Here is a 21,133-nt window from a genome sequence, read left to right as displayed (position 1 = left end):
TGAGATTTTTGGATATGAGCTAGGCTGACAGAGAAGTGTGAGTAAAGGAGAATAAAGAAGGCACACATATCAACACATATGAATCTTGCAATCTTCTATTACCAAGGCAAAGTCATACATGTAAGGAAGGGGAGGGGGGAGGGGAATGTTTGCCCGGAAACCGGGAAAGGGAATAACACTCGAAATGTATATAAGAAATATTCAAGTTAATAAAAAAAAAACTTGCATATAGCACGTGCAAAAATTATAAGGATTAAAATAAAAACTTTATCATTAAAAAAAATACAATGTTCTCTATCTTTTGTTGTTTTACTCATGAGCACAGAATTAGATCAATCCTAATTCTAGCCAATGAGACACTCATCCTAAGTCCATTACATAGTGCTCTTTTTTTTTTTTTTTTTTTCCGGAGTGGGGACCGAACCAGGGCCTTTCGCTTGCTAGGCAAGCGCTATGATAGTGCTCTTATTTCTGTAATTGCCCATTTTAAATGCCATATAAGTATTGGTGAACTTGCTACCATATCCAAAGCTATTATCCCCAAATACTCTCATCTTAAATCTCATGTTCATCACTGACTTCATTTCCTTTCTCTATATTCTAATCTGATTTGTATTTTCCACAATCACCAGATAAAACAAGGCCTATATAGCAAATTCATGAGTGGATGAGAAAAATAGAGTCAGAAATGGAAAGGATCATGTCTTACTTTGTTTTCTACTGCTGTGATGGACACTATAGCCAAGGGTAGCTTGGGGGCAGGGGTGACCTATGTGGCTTACAGATTTCAAGTCTGTCTTCAAGGGATGCCAAGGCAGGAGGCTCAAGGCAGAAACCTAGAAGCACATACTGAGGCAGAATATGAAGGAATGATTACTGGCTTGCTCCTCATGGCTTTCCCACCGACTTTTCTTGTACAGCCCAGGCCCACCTGCCGAGAGATTGCACTGCCCACAGTGGTTTGCCCATTGCATTTCCTTTTCTCTGATGATTCTAGCTGTGTCATTTAAAAATCTAAACAGCACTGTAGTAAATTAATTCTTACCCAGCTACAGACCCTGCATGCTACAATATTGATCTATTTGGCAAAATGTGCACAGTGGTATGACAGTTGGAGGGGCTAACGAACTGCATTCTGGTTAGTATGAGGAATGCTGCACAAGAGGAAGTATATGCGAGGTATTACAAAACTGATTTTGAATGATTCTCAACATATTTATGTCAATCTCAAATCCCCAGAAGTGGAAATACAGGTGTTGTTTAACTGTTTTACAACTAATAATCACTACATTGTTATTTTTACTGCTGTAATTATTACGCATACAAATAAACTGAGAATACATATGGGTTCTAATCTACTGGGGGCACCTGCCATTAAGCTCAAACAGTTCTGCTCGGTACTGGCAACACCAGTCTCACAGGAGAGGAAGAGATGAGTTGAACAGAGAAGGCTAGTATTTTTTAGGTCTATTTCTTTTGACCATATCCAAAATGCATAAGCTCAGTCCTGGCCCAAAGCATAGAGGGCTCCCATGAACTGATTTCAAAATTTCAGGAACGTTTTATGAGATACATGCTCAAAAACTGAGCAGTATCAGGATAACGTATCTAGACAAAAGGGGGGGCAATAGAGGAAAACATGTGGATATAATGCTTGAATTCTTCATTACAGTTGATATAATGACCTATACAGACCTGGAAAGGCAGACATGGATAGCAGCATACTTCAAGAGTGGCTACCCACCAACCTAAAATAGTAACAACCTCAATTTCCTGGTTCCTAACCTTAGTCTAAAAATGCCTTCTCCCCTTTATCAAATTACTGCTTCATGATCATTTTAAGACTTTAAGATTTTGGCATTTCATAAAATTGGAAATATGTGTATAATCATGGGAATCCATTGCCAGCAACAATCTGAATATTCAATTGTTTATTTGAATATTTATACATAACAAAGGAGCAAAGAAATATCCTATTTCTTTAGTAGAAGATTGGGAATTAGAGTGATGTGCCATTACATTTTTCTTATTTGTAGCTAAAAAAGGGTTTAATATGATTAGTGATAACAAATGATCTGGAATGATCTACAGGCTCAGGAAGTCCAATCAGAACAGGTAGCAAAGGCCATGAACAACAGAGGACAGTGAAAGAATATGAGCAAAATACAAATATTTAAGTGTGAATTCTAGATGGTTAACACATTAACTGTATGGATTGGACAAGCTACTTAGCTTCCTTCAGTCTCAGTCATTGCAACTTTAAAATTAGAAAAGTTTATCACATTGAACAGCTGCAAAACTCCCACTTAAATACAAAGATTCCATGCTGCAAGGCCAGCCTTGTCCAGTAAATGTAGCCTTGAGCTTTCATGCTCCTTTAACATTCTTTTGGCAAACCTCAAACTTTGATAAACCTCAAAATTCTACTGCCTCTTAAACTGTCCCAGTATGCTAAATATGAAAAGTTAAGTATTATGAGTCAAAGAAAAGACAAATTCCAATATTTTCTATTTACATGGTCACTGACTTTAGAAATCTGACTCATGTTCAGGGTTGGAATAGTACTTTCTAACCCACTCAAACGAATCACACATCTACTTGGGTTTACAATAATGTATCCCTTTTCTCTCCAAACTGCTCTCTTACTTCCATCTGTTTAACCTGTCAAAGTCACATATTCTTCCCCCAAAGAAACCTTCTCTGATTATATATTCTAGCTGTTGTGCCCCCACCTTGTCTAAATTCTAACACTGTGACTGCTCTTAAACACTATTCACCTAGTACTGAGCTAGCGTGCCAATTACAGCTCTTAGTTTTGTATACTCATTGAGCTTGTGCTTGACACTCTGTCTTTGAACTTGCAACACTCAGGAATTGTACCCACAATGTTTATGGGGTCTTCTGAACACAGAAAGACAACAAAATCTTCTTGAGTCCCGGTGCTTCTGGTACTGTTGGTATTGAGCTTCTGAGACATGGCTGAGAGTCTTCACAGGGGTATAGCAATACTATGGCCCAAACAGGTATTTGGATCACAGCTTCCCGGTCTAGTGGAGTTTATTGTTTCTAACAGGATACCAGCCTTTCTTCATTTCTCTTTTTGTTTGTTCAAGTCAGGGGACAAAAAGAGTTTAGTACTTCTCCAGGATTGTACAGCCTGTAAACACCAAGCTTTTGGCCATAGCCTGGGACTCCAGCAAGGAACTACCCTAATCCCTGACATTATATAATTCAAACGGCTCATAGATATTTCAACTTGATCCCACTAGGTAATCCTAGGATTTAGTAAGACTTCACAGGACATTTTGTACAAATGACAGATGCTACAATCTGGAGTATAAAGCACTTCAGGATTATAGCCTGCCTTATTCGTTTATCTCTATTATTTAGAAGGGGTCCTGGCTATTCTTTCCTAGCCTAGGACACTGAAGTTTTCTATCCAAATCCTGGGGAAGGCACATGGACAAGGGCGAACTTGTTTTGGTCACGATTATATTCCAACAATTACAGTACATGCTTAAGAGTCAAAATAAAAATAACAATGACCACAGTAGCAATGCAGACATAAACAGCCTATATTATATGCCAACTGCTATCCTATCAACTTTGCATTTGTCAACTGAATTACTACTGATGAAAGGACTACAAGGCAAGTAGCTGCATCGAATGATGAACTCTATAGACACAGTGTAGTGAATGTAGGACTAAATGGTCGATCCAGGCTTTGGGTCTAGAACATGTGACTCTAATCTCTAACTTTTATTTAAATATGCTATATATTGCTTTAAAATAAAAATTGCTAAGTGAATGATTAACAGCATGACATATACTGTAATTCTATCAACTGCTAATATTTAGTAAATACAAGGTAGCAACAATTATATCTGTACAGCCTCATTTAAAGTTCATGATTCTCTTTAGATTCGTATTTATTTAATGAAGAAATACTTATAAGCAGAGAAAACATATTTAAATTCAGACAGCTGATTAGAGAAGAGGAATGGGTACCCTCTAGTCTGGTTTATTACTCCACTGCTTCCCAGTAGTTATCATGGTTCCCCTGTACAACCTTTCTGAAATGTGTTCTATTGCTAGTTCAGTCAGACAGTGAAGAAAATAGATAAAATTAGATGAATAAAAAGAACAGACAAATAAAGGGAAAATAGATTAAAAAATACTGGTTCAACATTAGACTGATTAGTAAGAGTCTAGTATCTACTTTTCCAGTTTTAACTCCCTTGTCTATCTTACTTCTATTTTATTCTGGTCTCTTTCCTTAAAGAAAATTACTTATTTGTGTATGTATGTGCACCTGAATGCATGTATTGAAAACATGTGAGTGCATATGAATGTAGAGGCCAGAAAAGAACACTGAATTCCTTGGAGCTAGAGTTATAGGCAATTGTGAGCCACCATGCTGGTGTTTGGAACTGAATGCCAGGTCCTCTGTGGAACAGTGAGTGCTCTTAACCACTAAGCCATCCATCCATTTCCCTATCCCTACCTATTATCGCTGCTGTTGTATGTGAGTTGTTTAAAATGAATGGCTCTAGTTCCATCCATTTGCCTGTACAAACTTCCCCGAACAAAAGTCCAGTGTCATTATGTGCAATTTAGTTCTTATCCCTCTGAATCCTGTGAAAGCAACAGAAATACAGTACAGTAATGATAGTGGACAATAGGACATGTCAGAATAGGTGCAGGTAAGAATAGTGAATGCAGAGAGCTGGTTGCTTAGGACAATAATAGGAGTGTAGAAAATTGGTGGATAATGGGAGAAAGAGGTCTATTCTATTCCACTGTAAATAGTGAAAAGGGAGAACAAAAACCAAAACATGAATTATTCCCAAAACACCAAAATAATTTCAAGCAATGATTCAGGGAGAAAACAGAAACATCTACAAAACTAAACTAATAGAGGAGCAGAGGCCAGTGCATAGGATAAGGAGACAGACAACAAAAGGGTCTTAGAAATGACAAGGGAAGAAAAGAGACAGAAATTAAAGGAGCTGCTGGTGTCTCTCATGTGTATAGTAACTGCTATTTTCAAAGTACCCTCTTTATCCTTCCCTCTGCCAGAAAAACCACAAGTTGCACATGCTGTTCCAGCTCTTCTGAGTGTCTTAGTCAATCCCAACTCCTAGTGTACAAAACAGGTGAGATTGTGGTACCTGGCTGCAAGTTAAAGGAATCAGAAGAGTCAGACAGATACGCAGCAGGTGGGCATTAGTAGTTGAATATTAAAGAACGGATTGAATATTTAAATGTTTCCTAGATTACCTGTGGCAGATAATTATTCAGTCCACAGTTGGGTAAATGGAGTGATGGGGACTTCACCAATTTATAATATGTGCCTTTTGTTAATACGTAGCTGCTTAACAAGCTTCATGTGTATCTACAACAGTTCTGCCCCTCAACTGTTACTTCATATGCACGGATCTCACTTATTCTTCACAACAATCCTCTTGCTTATTCTCCCTGCATTATAGGTGATAGAATGGAGGTGCGTGAAATAGACAGTTACTTGCTTGATTGACATAATAAGCATTATCCTTAAACCAGGATTTAAGACCAGAGTCATTTAACTTTATCACTCCAGGTTTCTTCTCTCTATAATAAAATTATAAGAGGATCTAAAGGGGTAGCAGAAAAAAATTAGATTTTCAGGGGTTTGGAATGTAGCTCAGTTGAAACCGTTGGTTTGATTCTTGGCACTGCATAAACTAGGAATGGTGACATGTGCCTGCAGTCTCAGCACTTGGGGTGTAGAGGCAAGAGAGATCAGAAATATGAACTTATGTTTTGATACATAGTGGGAGCTCTGGGACACGTTGAGGGGCAAAAGACCCTGTCTCAAAATAAATCACCTGCTTCCCACCCTGAAATACAGACTCTCTCTGTGAATTCCAGTCTTATAATCTAGTACTTGAATGCAAAGATAGGATACAAATGGAGTTCTTAATGAAGCATCGTTTGTTCTTAAAAGCAAATGCTGAGCTCTCATAATCAACTAATCTCTGCCTAAATATTTAGACTGTTTAATAATTGATTAAAAAATTTGGACAAGTGTAGTGGGGACAGAAGTCACTGTCACTAGGGACAGTGTAACTAGTTTTAGTCCTTGGCTCCATGGCTGGGGAATGTAGCTCATTAGTAGACTAAGCTCTTGCCTTACATGTGCAAATTCTTAGGTCAATTTCTAGCTTGAGGAACAAAAACATGAAAGTTGACTTCATATATCACTAAAATAGGAAAAATCACAATATTTCCCTGGTAGATTTGTGGTGAATATTGAACTAACTTAATGACTATAAAGCTTAAAAAATAGAATCAGAGAGTCATTCAAATAATGCCAATTCATCATTATTTTATATTCATTATATTTTTCATAATATAGTTTTCTGTTTTGAAAACTGGCGTATTTTCCTATCTGTAGTTTTGTCACAGATTTCATTAGGATTCTCAATATTGCCCAGATTTCCTAAAGCAATTCCACCAGAGACATCTGAGAGTTATTTCAGTGAATAACAGTGTACATTTTTCTACTATATTACACTTAAATTTTTATTACATTACAGGTCCCATGAAGGCAGATGTGACTGTCATGGAGTATGCTGTCAAAATAAAAATTCCAAGCAGTGAGATACTTTACTGCAACCTCACCAATTGGGGTTTCAATTCCTCTTATTAAAGGACTCGATGTTCCTCTGTTATCATAAAACCTTCTACATCATATGAGGGATTGCCAGACTATCACTTACTTTTTCTTCCTTTATTTTTAATAACATTTAGATATTTAGAAATATTTAATTATGTCTTGAAAATTTAAAAACTAACCTTTCAGTATTTATTATTGTTGTGTTATTTCTATTAAATATCACATTTATGAAGGGCCCTTTTAAAATATGAGCTTATCAGAAAGATTAGTGTAGTCATATTCAATTATTTAGCTGTTCATTAACCCAGTCTTTCTTCTTTTTTTAACTTTTTATTGATTCTTTGTGAATTTCCCATCATGCACTCCAACCCCACTCACCTCACCTCACCATCCCTCCATATCCACCATCCACCACTGCAAACCCCAAAGGGGAAAAAATAAAAACAACAAAATAATAACCTAAAAGATCTCATCATGGAAGCTGTGATGTCACTGTGTCCTGGAGAGTATAGCCTCTTTGTGCAAACAGCTTTACTTACAAGTTTTACTGCAGGAGTCATTGGTCTGGTCTGAGGCCTCTGGCTCCTGCTACACTATCAATACTGGATCCTCACCAGGACTCCTCTCAGACATCCTGTTATTGCCCTGTGTTGTGGAGACCCTGCAGCTTTGGTTCTGTAGGACCAGCCCATTCAAGTGCTCCAGCTGCTCATAGATGGAACAGATGTTGGGATGGGCCAACTAAAGGCCCTGGATCAGAGCCTAGATGGTGGCTATGTTGTGTCAGTTCTCCTGCTTTGTCCAGGTGAGGGGCAGGGTCAGCGCTCCTGCTTGTGGCAGCCTGCAAGAGGCAGGATTGGCTCTCTGGCACCCATGCCACCAGAGTTAGCTCTCCAGCTCTTCAACTCCAACACCCTTGGGCCAGCTCCCCCGTGCACATCCCACCAGGGCAAGTTCTACTACGCTGCCAATGTGAGTTGTAGGGTCTATTGTTCTGAGTGAGAGGCAGGGCCAGTTCTCCCGTACAGCCTAGGTGAGGGGGCTGGATCAGCTCTCCACCCTGATGCAGGCAGTGAGAATCACATTCTTTCTTTATGTTAAAAACAAAACAAAACAAACAAAAACCTGAGCTCTTGGACATTCATTTAAATTGTGTTCCAGATGTGAATAAGGTGAGCGAGGTGAACCTTTGCTCACTTCAGTCTTTTAGTCTTTGCCCATCTTTTATCAAAGGTTATCTTCAACTGGAAGAATCTGTGCCTTCCCCTTCCCCAGCCTCTCCCTTGCTACCAACGGTCAGTTTTTTCCAGCAATGATAAGAACAATTTAGCAGACAAAATACCTCGCTCCTTTGCATACCTTCTTTCCACTCCATTATTTCTTGGGTTTATCTCCCATTTGATAAATGGAAAGATTTATTGTAGATAATGTAGAAATCCTCAACCGTGGAGTCTGTACAAATCAGATACTTTAAAAGGCCTTTCCATAACAAGGCTGTAGTTTTTTTATCTCTGGGAAGCCAGTGTAAAGGATATCCAAGTATGTGCAGTTAACAGCCTTGAACTCTAGGCTGGCTCTTTTCTGGGAAGAAAGCCTATGACCTCAGTAAAACAAACTCTCATCCTAGAGAAGCTATGTCTTTTGTTCCTGCTGTCATCGACATCCTGTTGCTTGCTTTTCCCATGCTCCTGACTTGGCTGCTGTGAACCCAGAAGCCCTCTCTGGTATCTTCCCGATCACTGCCTTTCTCACTAGTTGTCCTAGTGTTGGCATGTCGCTCCTTGTTTCTCCCCCTGCCCCTTTGCTCCTAAACAGAGCTCACTCTGCCATCGTTTTTCTTTTCCTTTATCCCTAGGCTCGGCTTTACTTTCCTGTATCTGGGCTCCTAGCACTGCCTCCTATTAGCCACTATTTTCAGAGCTCAGTTTCACATTTTACTTAAAGCAACTGCATCCTTTGGGGACAGATGTCAAAATCAAGAAGTACAGGAAGGTAGTGTGGAACCCTGAAACAAACCAGATTCCTAACCTCTCTCCTCTCCTACCACCTGAGTCTCCTTCTGTTTCTTCTTCTCTCCTTCTCCCCTCCCCCCTTTTCCTTTGCTCCCCGCTCTGACTAGTTGTTCTAAGCATGAACATACTTATTGGGAACAATGGACAAACGCCTATTGTTCTATAGCTAAGAACTTCCTTGCTGCCTTTACTAACTTTCAGAAATACTGCCTCCTAATTGTATGAAAGTTCTGATTAGGGCTGGGGTAGCTACAGTAGACACCGGTGTTTTGCTGAGTCTCAGATTCACAAGTTTTCTCTTTCAGCTTCACATCCAGACTGAAATAGCTGCCCTAATTAACTAGCAGGTTATTGATTCCAGATCTGGCATTTAGAGCTTATCTGCAAACAACAAGGCAATTTGCATCTAAGCTCAATTTACTCTCTCAATTGACTGTGAAAATCAAACACATAATGATTTAATGTAGAAACACCACACACATGCACATACAGAGAAGGCAAGGGACATAAAACACATATGTGCTTAGTGTGTCATGACTTAGTGCCCCTCTCCAGGGGCATTTGCTCCTGGGTAAGGGAGACAGCAAAGTAGCTATATAGCAGAGAAAAGGCCAAGAATGAAAATTAACTTTGAAAGTCACTCTGAGTACCCTGAATTCTCCCTCATTTTCTCTTTCTCTGATTCAAAATTCTTGTCTGGCAAGTCTTACTGCTAATACTGGTTTGAGTCTTCTATCCTGAAAGGAGGGCCAGTATCCCATTGGGATCCAGCGGGAGAGATTATGTGGGGGAATATATGCTATCCCTCTTTTCCAAAGAGAAGTGACTAAGAAACTAACATTCTCAGAGGTATCCAAGGGTCAGTGACAAGTAAAAGATATCTCCTCAAAGGATTACTGAGATAGAATATCCAGCAACAATATGGTTGAAGGCTTTGGAGAGGGGCTTGATGATGCACTTCGTATAGGAACTGGATAGAGGTATGAAGGTTTGAACAACAAGTAGTCCTCTTTGTTGGTTCCTTGGGTAGGAAATGGGCAGGTCATTCAAGTAGGGATGGGGAAAAGTACTCTGGGAAGGTATTCTTTGCTAAACATGATACAAATACTGCAATATTCTTTCAATGCTGGTTTAAACTTGCTGGCTATCTCCTGTGGGTACAAGTCGCTCAGAAGGAACACCACAAGAATTATGAGGGAAAACATATAAATGATACCAGGATAAAATACGTTAATGTCAGCATTTCACTGTTGCTTATGAGCTTCATGCCATACCAGTTCTCATATGGAACTGCTACCAATCTCCTCTGGCATTTTTTGCCTATTTCTTTAAACACCTGGGGATAATGAAAGGGGGAGGAGCTTGCAGTGCTCCCTGAAGTCCTCACCTCTAGTAGAAAAGGTTAAGTTTACCTTCTTGCAGAGGACCATCTGGTGGTCAAACAGGAAGAAGACTCTCTGCTGGTTGCGGCCATAGGGCTGGTAGATCCAGGCCATCTCTCCAGTGTAGATCAGTTCCGAGCTCCTGTCTAAGATGTCCTCTCCCTAGGAAGGACAGTTGATGGTGAGATGTAACCAGGTAGTGGAGCTAGTACAATTCCTTACACAGAAATACCGAAAGGTGAGCAGAGATTAGAATGGGAGGTAGCCAAAGAGACCTAGTAGACATGGAGGAAATGAAAGAGACTTCTCAGCTCCCTTAAAAGGTTCACAGGCCTGTAAGTGAGAAGACTCATATTCTTATTTACTGTGGGGGTAAATAAGAAAATCCTTTAGTCAGTCAGTCTTCCTTATTTGCTCTGAGCCTAATTGAGACCCATAGTCAGTCAGTCAGTCAGTCAGACAGACAGACAGACAGGCTTCAGGCTTATCTGGGTTACATTCTCTTTTCTCTTCCTTGTTATCTTTTTTGATCTCTTTTGTGCTCTAGTCCCTCAGTTCCAATCTGGTCTCTCACTTACTTGAGGAGTTAGCCTGAAAAGGTAGTGGAAAATGTTCTGTTTTCCATATAAAAATGAAATCGAGGAGATAATATTTTACAATAAACTGTCCCACACATGTTTCAGCCTATGTGACGGTGGAAGTAATGAGCAGTGGCTCAGGAAAGAGAATTCATCACTCCAGGGGACACACATGCTAGGTACTTTTCTTTATGGCTTTTGCACCTCACAAAATTTCTGACAGGTAAATAACTTGCTCCCCATTTTACGTCTTCAAATACCAACAGGTCAAGTGATAGGGCAGGATTATGAAGCTTATTGGCTACAGATGTTCAACCTGATCCTAATCAATCTCCAGAGAGCACCTTTACTCTTTATCATAAATTATATTGCTTCTACATTCAAAGTGTCCAGATGTCCAGACCTTTCCTCTCCCTCAGTCTGTTTGCCAGCTGTTAAATGAGGTATAAGAAAATCGATGTGTGTAGTACCTGTTCTTATAATGTTACAGTAAATTCTAGGTTTACACCCAAGGTTCAAGACTAGATTAAAGGTAGAAGTTCTATGTTTCTTCAGAAATAATCAGAAGCATATAGTTCTGGCAGAATAATATGCTATCAGGAAATGGTATTCTTAATTATACCATCTCCTCTAGTCTGAGAAATTGAAAGAAAAGGAGATCTCAGTGGATTATTTTCTAATAACAGAACTTGAAAGCCACTCAAGAAATGACTCTTTTGACTCTAGTATCCAAATGTAGCTACAAAAGTATCCAAGATAAATGTAAAACGGTCTTTCCTGAGTTTACATACTAGCACCGAGCCTTTGGATTCATAGGGCTGGAAAAGACTTCTCCTGAAAGTTAGCCTTTCCTGACACAAGAGAAGAAGATGTGCCATAATCCACTTTGCATATTTATAAAGTGAAAGAATGCATAAAAGTTGGTTAACAACACAAGTTGATGCTAAACATGATTATTTTGGGGCTACTATGTAGCCCAGATAAGTCTTGCTACATAGCTCAGGCTGATCTGGAACTTGCAATTCTCCTTTTGAAGATTCCTAAGTACTGGGCTATAGGTGTGAGGCAAAATGCTCAGATTCCAGGGCTCAAGGGACAGTGGCAGAGCTAAGCTTGTTGGTAGAGATAGCTGTGTAAAGCTTGTTGGTCTTGCAGATTTGGTGATCTTCGCTTCGCTGAGAGAAGCAAAGTGGAGAACTTTTCCTGGACTTCCTGTTGGCCCTGGTCCTCCTGCTGAATTGTGCTAAAGCTGAAGCCTGGCTGTCTCTGCTAGGTTGTGCCACTGCTGCTTATTCGTGTTTGCTATCTGGACTCTACTGAACTACACTGCTGATAAATCTGTGAAGTGTTTACAAATAGATTGAGCTGCTGCTGACTCCCGTGACCTGAACTGCTGATTTCCTGACAACACAGATAAGGTTTGCTCCAAAGATCACTTTCCAAACAGGTCCACTTCCCCCGCATCCTTTCTTTTGCAGTACCTCTGTGGGTGGCAGGTTAGAAGGGAGGTTAAAGCATTTAAGAACCATCATTAAAAGTTGACATTGAAAAAAAATTAAAGTTACAACCAAATTCGGAATTCCTCGTACCTAACTACAAGACTGCACTTGAAAGACGGTACCTTGCCTATCAGAACGATTTGCTATGCTGGAAGATTAGTGAGATGAGTCTGTTAAAATGACTGTGTTAACTCACTCTGTGTCCCTGGGAAGCAATTTAAGTGGGTCCTGTTTGATTCACTCCACAAGACTACTTGAAAGTACCAACTATGTTTGTGCAAGGGAAACCGTAAGTTTCCATAAGGGAAGGATGCTCTCACTGTTTAGAGCTTTCACGCTTGTCTCGTCTGCCTCACTTGCACCATACGTCTCTTTATCTTGCCCCATAAAATGCAATCCATTCCCATTGCCTTTATGGGTTTCTGCATTCTTCCAGCATTTATTGCAAACCTCTCGCTTTCCTATGTGCCTGCTCTGGATGAATAAGGCCATGTCTGATTCATCTCAGATTCTGTAATAGCTGTCAAGGGACAGACAAAGAGGGGCTGTTCAAGAGGCAAGTCTCACAATGTTACATTTTTGCTCAAAATCCTCCAGTGCCTTCCCCCCATACTTAAAACCGAAGCCCTTTAAGGATATATAATTTGATCTCCCATTATTCATATACAATCTTCTGCTTTTTCCCCCAGTGACACTGGCCTTTTTCTTTTGCTTGGAACATTAATTCTGGTATTTCAGGGGCTTCCTTCCACCTTAAATGCTCTGCCACAAAAAGGCCACATGGTTTATCTCCTTCATCTCCTTCAGGTCTTTTCTCAAATGTTGTCCCCTTTGGTAATTCTTATATTACTTTAGCTTATTATAATTCTTTTTCTCCATATTCCTTATCCATATCTGATGATAAAATTCTTATGTGCTGTTTTTCTTCCCTACTGAAACATAAAGTATACAAGCTTTGCTCCATCACTTAACACATCTCTAGAACACAGAATGAAGCACGATACTGAGTAAGTATTCAACATGCAATCTGTCAGTGAACAAATCAATGGTTAATATATGAATAGTGACCATTAAACTCTACCCAGAACTAAGCCACTACCCAAAGACTGTACATGGACTAACCCAGGGCTCCAATTGCATAGGTAGCAGTGAATAGCCTTGTTGGGGCTCCAGTGGAAGGGGAAGCCCTTGGTCCTGCCAAGGTTGGACCCCCAGTGTAGGGGATTGTTGGGGGGAGGGCGGTAATAGGGGGAGGATATGGAGGGGAACACCCATATAGAAGGGGAGAGGGAGGGGTTAGGGGGCTGATGGACAGAAATCTGGGAAAGGGAATAACATTTGAAATGTAAATAAGAAATACTCAATTTAATAAAAATTAAAGAAAAAAAAACCCTACCCAGAGCTTTCCTGCCAGTTTTTCATTTCTTTTGTGAAGCCAAAGTCTCAAGGAACAGACTTCATTTCATTCTAATTAATTCTAACTTAACCCATTTTTTCAGCTTCGTTTATCCTGATTACAGAATAATTGATATTGGAGCTGTGGCCTGAATGGCCTAGCAGGCACATCTAATATAACCTGTGGCCCATATGCTGCATGCATCTCAGGATAGCTGTCAATGAGACCTAATATATTTGTTGGTGAAAAATATCAGGTTTGAATGTCAAAAAGGTTGAAAAGTCCTGAAAGGATGGCAAAAGAAATGCCATTCTTTTTAACCAGTTTAATCTTCAATGGTACTTGAGTCAACTTATGTCAGTAAGTATAAAGACGTAAAACAAATCTCCCTGGGCCTATGTTTAATCTTCTGGACCAAGGAGTACACTTCATTTATTCACCATCACTTTTAAATGGATACTGTTTCTGTATCCATCATACTGTTTCGTTAATTTTTATGTTTCTTCCGGTTTCTTTGGATTATACCATGCAATGGTAAACCAGAACAGGACATCAGCTATTATACAAGCAAGTAAGAAGGGGAGGGATACCATACAGAGAAAATCATGAGCACATGATTTAGTTCCCAAGCATGAGCTACAAACATGAGCACTTTCTGAAAATCTTCAGGGGAAAAAGAAGCTGAAGAGAAGCTATCGGGAAAATGTTCCCTTTCTCTTTGTTTAAAATGATTTAATGTGAAAAGAGAATGAAATGACAGCTCATCCAAATCTCTGAACCAGAGAACTCAGAAATGGAAAATTTCCAGAAACTACAGTCCTTGGAAACAGGCTCTCCACCCTTCCCATCTAAACTGCTGTAAGCTATAATCTCTTTAAGGACTACATGACAACTTAACTTATCTCCTCACTGGGATTTGTGAGGGGTAAAGTAGTCTCCATAGGATATGGCAGGTGACTGAGATGGTAACTGAAATTAGGTAGAGAGCTCTGAATATTCATGAGGAAAAGATGAGAAAAAGAGAGACACTGATTTAAAGCAAGATTTTTTTTTTTTTTTTTTTTTTTTTTTTTTTTCTCTAGCCAAATAGTCTAATTTACCAAGGAAACAATTGTCTGGATGTCACCCATTCTACCCTTCCCTGTTCAAGGGAGAATAGTTTCTGAAGGTTTCTCCTTTAATTGCTATTTTTTCAATATGAGGAATAAAGCTGAAATCATCACAAGGATGTTTTTTGACAGCTCCCTTGTTTGGTCACACATCTGAGGGGTTGAGGAGTGGCTCAGACCGGAAAGCGCTGCTTGCTTACTTATTTATAAGGCTTCCATATGGTAGCCGCTGACAGAAATCTCCTGCCTCCTTCATCCCCAACTCCAGAAACACTATCTGAATGAACTGTATGTGTCCACTCCAGGAGCCCCTTTCCCATGTGAGAAACAGAACAAGAAATAACTTCAGATAGAACAGGAAATAACTTCTCTGGTTCTGATTCCTAAAATCATAGCTCAAAACTATGACGTCTGATTTAACAACAATAACAAAAAAGCTCTTTGGATAGGCCACAGGGTTTCAGACTTTTCGCCTCCCCAATGACTGGAGCCTCGGACCACACATAAAAACTTAAAGGGGGAAAATTTTCAGGAAAGAAGAAAAATGTTTTAAAAACTATGAATTCAGTTGCTTCTTGGCACCTTTCCTTACAAGGAAGCCTACAAAAGGTACAGAAAAGAGTCTTGCCCAAAAAATTTTCAGGGTGTCTCTGTTGATAGGGATGAACAAAGAAAAAAAAACACACAATGAAAGGAGAATCCATTGCTTTCTTTTAAGTCTGGGCCAGTGATGGCTTATAAGCAAGAGGGTTTAAATATATGTAAATATGTATATATATTCTGCCCCTTCTCTCTCTCTCTCTCTATGTGTGTGTGTGTGTGTGTGTGTGTGTGTGTGTGTGTGCGCGCGCATGCGCGTATATATATGTATGTACATACACATATAGAGAGAGGGAGAGAGAGAGAGAGAGAGAGAGAGAGAGAGAGAGAGAGAGAGAGAGAGAAATGAGAGGTAGAAGAAAAAAATGTGTCTGGACATTGACCAACTCTTTGTTAACACTAATAATGCTCACCTTGGAATAAACTAAACAAATTGAAATGTTAAAGGAAATCCTGTTATTTAAACAAAGAAAATTCTACCTGAGTTGAAGGTTATACAAAAAGGTATTGTATCTGCTTCTCTACTATCACCACAAAGTTTTTAAATGTCACTTCCTTCCTGCTGACATTTTTCATTTTGGTTATGTCAGCCTACATACTATCAGGTCACACAACCTAGGCCTGAGAGATGAGTAAGAAGTGTTATCACTCCTAGTTTGTGGCATTTGGCAAGGATAGCTTGATGATTTCAGTCACTTCCTCTCTAAGTTCAAAGAAACTGTGGGTGTCCACACTGGGATGACTAGGTGACAGAATATTTTTAGAATGATGATGAAAACAGCTTGGCCAGGATGATAGTTATAGCTTGTTCAACAAGCAAGTGGGGCCTCCCCAAACCACTGTTGATAAAGGGCCTACCTCCCAGTCTAGGACAGAGGCCTGCCATTGAGCAATCTTGTCAATATTCTCCAGACGTCGCTTGCGTTCATTGATCTGCTGAGTCACATTTCTCATGACAGCCAAAGCAGCTGCGACATATCTGTAATCACTGTGAAGAAATAAGAGTGAGATGTGGATGAACCAATGTGCAACATGCCAACCCTAAACCATTCTATTCTTCCTCCTTAGTAAGAGTCTGGATTATCAGAGAATAATTCACATCATCTAGAGAATCTAGTGTAAATCTACATTTACACTCCTATTTTTGGATGACAATGTAACTTATGTTCATATAGCATAGATATCCTACCTGTACATGTTTTTGGCAGGGAAAATAGACCTCCTTAATTTTATAACTCTCTATTTGTGTCTTATCTGATAAAACCAGACAAGGAACAAGAGAGAAGCATTATACATGGTATATATAATCCAAACATCCTAGTCATCTCTTCTATCTGTATTTCTAAGGAATCTCTGCCCATGATCACCATGGAATAATAGTGCTACTTTTCCTCTGGTACAATAAGGAGAGCAGTATAGCATAACGCATAAGAACACAGAATCTGAAGCCAGACTCTATGAGTTCACATCGAACTTTATTACTAACTAGCAGGATTGTCTTTAGTTTGTTTCAATTTTCTCATAAAATGGGTAGAATTTCAGCCGAACTTATTGATGGGTTTAATAAATAAGTGCAATCATCCACACATACTGTTTTACTCTTAATCCGTAAGATTAAGTACATAAGTATTAAACATTTCTCTTGCAGTAGATATAATACAGGATGCCTCCCACAGAATTCTTGGTCTGAGAAGTACAACCTACATCCTGGCTTCTGAAACATTTGATAATTTGTGTGTTGAGAGTCATATCATTCTACCCAATTTGGTCTGCTTGTCTGACCTGATTTCCAATTGAATAGCTATTATGAAAGGCAGACTGAAAGTGAGATTTCAGCCATTTGACACAGACGGGATGACCCGAGGAGGCAATAAGATTCATCACAGTTCAGTATTAATATCTTCTCTCAGTAAAGCTAAACTATCTTGGGGTTGTAGCCTTTTTACTCTCCCAGAACTGATTAGAAAAATAGCTGTGAGAAAAGGATGCAGAAATATTGTTTCCCTGCTGTTAATATATTGGAGAATGGGGTACTGGAACAAGCCAGAGGAGAGGAGTTCTGACTGCTAGGACGGATACCATGCAACACCTCCTCTCAGGCCATCTATGACTCCAGTCTGTACCTTGCACATGTTCCAGAACTATAGACCTCAAACATTATTGCAATTAATGCACTGTAGTAATAGACTTTGTTTTTAACTAATTTATTCTTTCTCAAGAAAGCTAGAAGCATTTGTATTTCGCACCTTAAAATGTTTTCTGGTATTATAATGAGCCAGCCATATTGAATGCACTATGGACTAATTACACTTTCTAAGTCTCTTCAAAACATGCTTTCTAGGAGCTGCAATTTTCAACCAGTTCTTGAACTGTTGATTGCTCAGATTCATCTGTAAAACTTCACACTTCTTCCTACTGTCACATTGTGCATCTAGTTACATTGCTTGTTCCTGTCTATGGATGATCTGTTGGCGCACTAACATTATCAGAGTTTCTCCCTGACAAGACTGACTGAGCCAGTTAGACAGTAATGGCAGAAATAAGTACCGCAGTTCTTCAGGCCATGTTCCCTATTCCCTGTGTCTTTCCTTTTATTGATTTGAGGGCACCAGTATTTTAATCCACTTTCTGGGAGGTAATCATAGAATTATCCCGTCCAGAATGGTACCATAGTCACATATAATTAAACTTCAATAAGCTAAAAAAATTTTAGTTCCTCAGTTGTATTAGTTATTATCTTAATTTCTCTAAGGCCATCACAAACATGACATTCAAGTGGACACTGGTGATATGAAAATGCTCTTCCCGACCACAAGTATTAGGCAATCATGGCTGAGGCCCTATAATTGTTAGTCTTGCCATTTGAGCTGGCTGCCTTTTCTTACAATGGTTCAAGAATGAATGATATCATATCTGATATGTACCACTAGCTTTAAAAGTGAATACAACAAGAAGAAAATAGCTATGACGGTTGGCTGCCCCTCATTATTGGGAGTGAAGGAACCAAGATTTTCTAGTTTTAGACATATCAACTAACTATCCCATTATATATTTCCTTTCTTCTTCTCAATTTAGGTAAGGGACAATTATGCCATACTTTCATAAGTAAATGGAATTTCATTTACTACCATTTTTCATCTAGTCTTGTATTTCAGAGACTACTCTAGCTTTCTCATTTCAAAAATTTTTATCAGGGTAAGTTTCTAACACTCTCCCACTTGCCTACAACTTGTTTAGGACACCTTAATATAGCTTCCTGAGACCTGAAAAATAGTTTTTTCTATGGCTTTGTCTTTTGTCTTTATCCCCTTCTTCCTTGAGCATATCACTACTCCTGTCTGTCTTTAGACCACAGTCATGAGATCAAGTATCCTTCAGTTAAGTGGTAGAAGTCTGATAGGGAAATATTGGAATTGATAAGAAATTGCCAAATAATCTGTGACCATGAACCTTCATCATTGGAAATAGATGATGAAGGGATAAGCCTCCAGATTGGTTATCTAAGACCAACACACAATGGATTCCACAAGTTGTGTTCATTTATATGCATATATAACGAGAATCATTAAAGAAGGGGCCATGTGGGGGCAGAAGAAATGACAAAAGAAGGATAAGGGGGAGGAGATGGAGTAGGAAAATCATGTGATTATATTTTATTTAAAAATGTCAGGATGGAAGCTAGACTTGAGCAAGGGACTTATTTTTTCTTATAAGAATGAGTGCTAAGAGTTAAACCAACAAGTCCAAAGTCAGAAATTTCATACCAAATACAGACAAGCAACAAATATTCTCTTAATTTGCAAGGTAAGATATGTAAAAGACTGGGGTTGATTATAAGCCATCACCATCAATGGGGATGACTTTTAACATATACCATACTATGACTAAGAGATGAAATACACCATTTCCACTCAAAGAGATAACCTTCTTAGCCCATGTTGGCTTGTTTCCTTGAAAAGATTTAAGAACTGTTGAGTATGAGGGCACATGCCTTAATCCAAGCACCCAGGAGGCAGGTATGTTTTAGCTAGAGACCTGCCTGGTCTATTTACATCGTGGAGTTGCAGTCTAGGCAGCAATACATGTTTGACCCAGTCTCAATGAAGGAGGAGGAGGGGAGGAGGAGGAGGAGGAGGAGGAGGAGGAGGAGGAGGAGGAGGAGGAGGAGGAGGAGGAGGAGGAGGAGGAGGAGGAGGAGGAGGAAAGGAAGGAAGGAAGGGAGGAAGGAAGAAGGGGGGAAGGAAGGAAGGAAGGAAGGAAGGAAGGAAGGAAGAAAAATACTTTAAAATTAAAGAAAAATCTTCAAGGAAAGTCTCAATCTGTTTTCCTCCACTATATTCTAAGTCTATATAAAATATACAGTGGGTGGGGTAAAAAAAAAGCATAGGAAAGCTAAGTAAGCAAACATGGGGATTAGCTTTATTGAAAGAATGTAGGATTGGTACTAGTTACAAAGGATATTAGTAGGACATCTAAGTCTTCCAAATAGAATGGAATAAATGGTTAAGCATTTACTCTGTCAGGTTTGATTTATGAGGCTAATCCTATTATTAAAAGCCAAGATGTAAACTGCAGTCCATGAAAGTGGGGTTTAAGTTACATATAAGATCATGTGTGTGACTTTGTATGCAGACAAACTCACAACTTTATAAGCAACTCTCTAGAGCTTGTGAGGTAAGTAGGAATATATCCTACACTACAGATAAAGCAACCATAGCTCAGGAACAGAAAAGGCTATATATTGTTAAATGGTGGCAATATTTAAAAGCTATTTCCTTCTGTGTCCTTAAACACCTTACCTGTGGTCTTGGGCAGTATACTTTAGGAGCTCGGCCAATTGTAAGGGGTATTTGCAGATCTTCTGTACTGGAGTCAAAAGAAAACCATCGATAGCGATGTCGATCATCTGCTGCAAGAGGCGGCAGGCCTCAAAGAAGTGTTGATAGCGGCTGTCCTTCATCAGTTTGGAGAGTTCCATGCAGGCATCCAGGTGGTTGTTACAATACTCAGAGTATATCCAGAAGCCATCTTGCTGTAGAGAAAAGAAGAGGAAAACTAAAGTCTCCGAGACCACCCAAGAAGTCTTAAAACAATACAAAGATAATATGTAAAAAGATCATATGTAAAAATACTATGGTAATGCCAGTTCTTATTTGGGTCATAATTTAGTGATAATACTGTTAATTTAGCAATAATGAGGAAGTGGGAACAGTAAAAACAATTTGGGATAGTTAAGGGAGGCTGAACGTAACGTGAAGAAACAGAATATGGCAAATGAAATTCTAGTAACCATTAGGAGAGATGAATCACAAATTCTACTTCTTGTAATGACTAACACATTCTGCCATTGAGATGAGTTATAGAAATCTAATGAGTTTAAAGAATTTTTCCTGATGAAATTATTAATCATAAAGGTCAGAGGCCCAGGACACCTGCTGCTAGATGGAACAAAGAAAATGTGCTCATGAAATGTTAACATGGTTGAACAAGACCAGCATAATAATATCAGGTAGCATTGCCAATTCCACTTAAGACCTACCCCTAGATAAAGAGCATCACATGCTCAATGGCTGCTCTCTTTCTAAGAATGAACTCTTGTATAGGCTGTCTAATTCCAAAGGGTTAGCCCTGAACATATGTACACATGAGCCACACTCAATGAACTCAGTAGATTGCATATATGAATGTACATATATGCACGTTGATATATATTTATATATAACAATAATTAAGTGATCACAGATTTTGGAGAGAGAGGGAGATAGTGGGAGCCATGCATGCCAGGAGTAATATAGATGCAGTGTTCATGTAAAAAGCTCCAAGAAAAATTTTATCATATTATATTTGAAGGAGAAATTGAAAGAACCACATAGCATCTCTTCAGAAATATAGAAAGGAA

At 39.1% G+C, this 21,133-nt stretch overlaps 1 protein-coding gene across 1 annotated transcript in view; it reads right to left on the bottom strand.

Annotated features, from left to right (window-relative positions):
- Arhgef9 (Cdc42 guanine nucleotide exchange factor 9) overlaps positions 1 to 21,133 on the bottom strand; it is an 80,561-nt gene that overhangs the window by 13,578 nt on the left and 45,850 nt on the right. The window contains exons 4-6 of the mRNA XM_032890490.1: positions 20,034 to 20,266; positions 16,093 to 16,222; positions 10,083 to 10,214 (exon numbers count right to left, since the gene is read on the bottom strand). Of these exons, the coding sequence (XP_032746381.1) occupies positions 10,083 to 10,214; positions 16,093 to 16,222; positions 20,034 to 20,266 (495 nt within the window). The remainder of the gene's footprint in view (positions 1 to 10,082; positions 10,215 to 16,092; positions 16,223 to 20,033; positions 20,267 to 21,133) is intronic.

Source organism: Rattus rattus, chromosome X (genome assembly GCF_011064425.1).
Source record: "Rattus rattus isolate New Zealand chromosome X, Rrattus_CSIRO_v1, whole genome shotgun sequence".
NCBI classification, from domain to species: domain Eukaryota; kingdom Metazoa; phylum Chordata; class Mammalia; order Rodentia; family Muridae; genus Rattus; species Rattus rattus.
The sequence above is the reverse complement of the archived record's forward strand: the minus strand, read 5'-3'. Positions and strand labels throughout refer to the sequence as shown.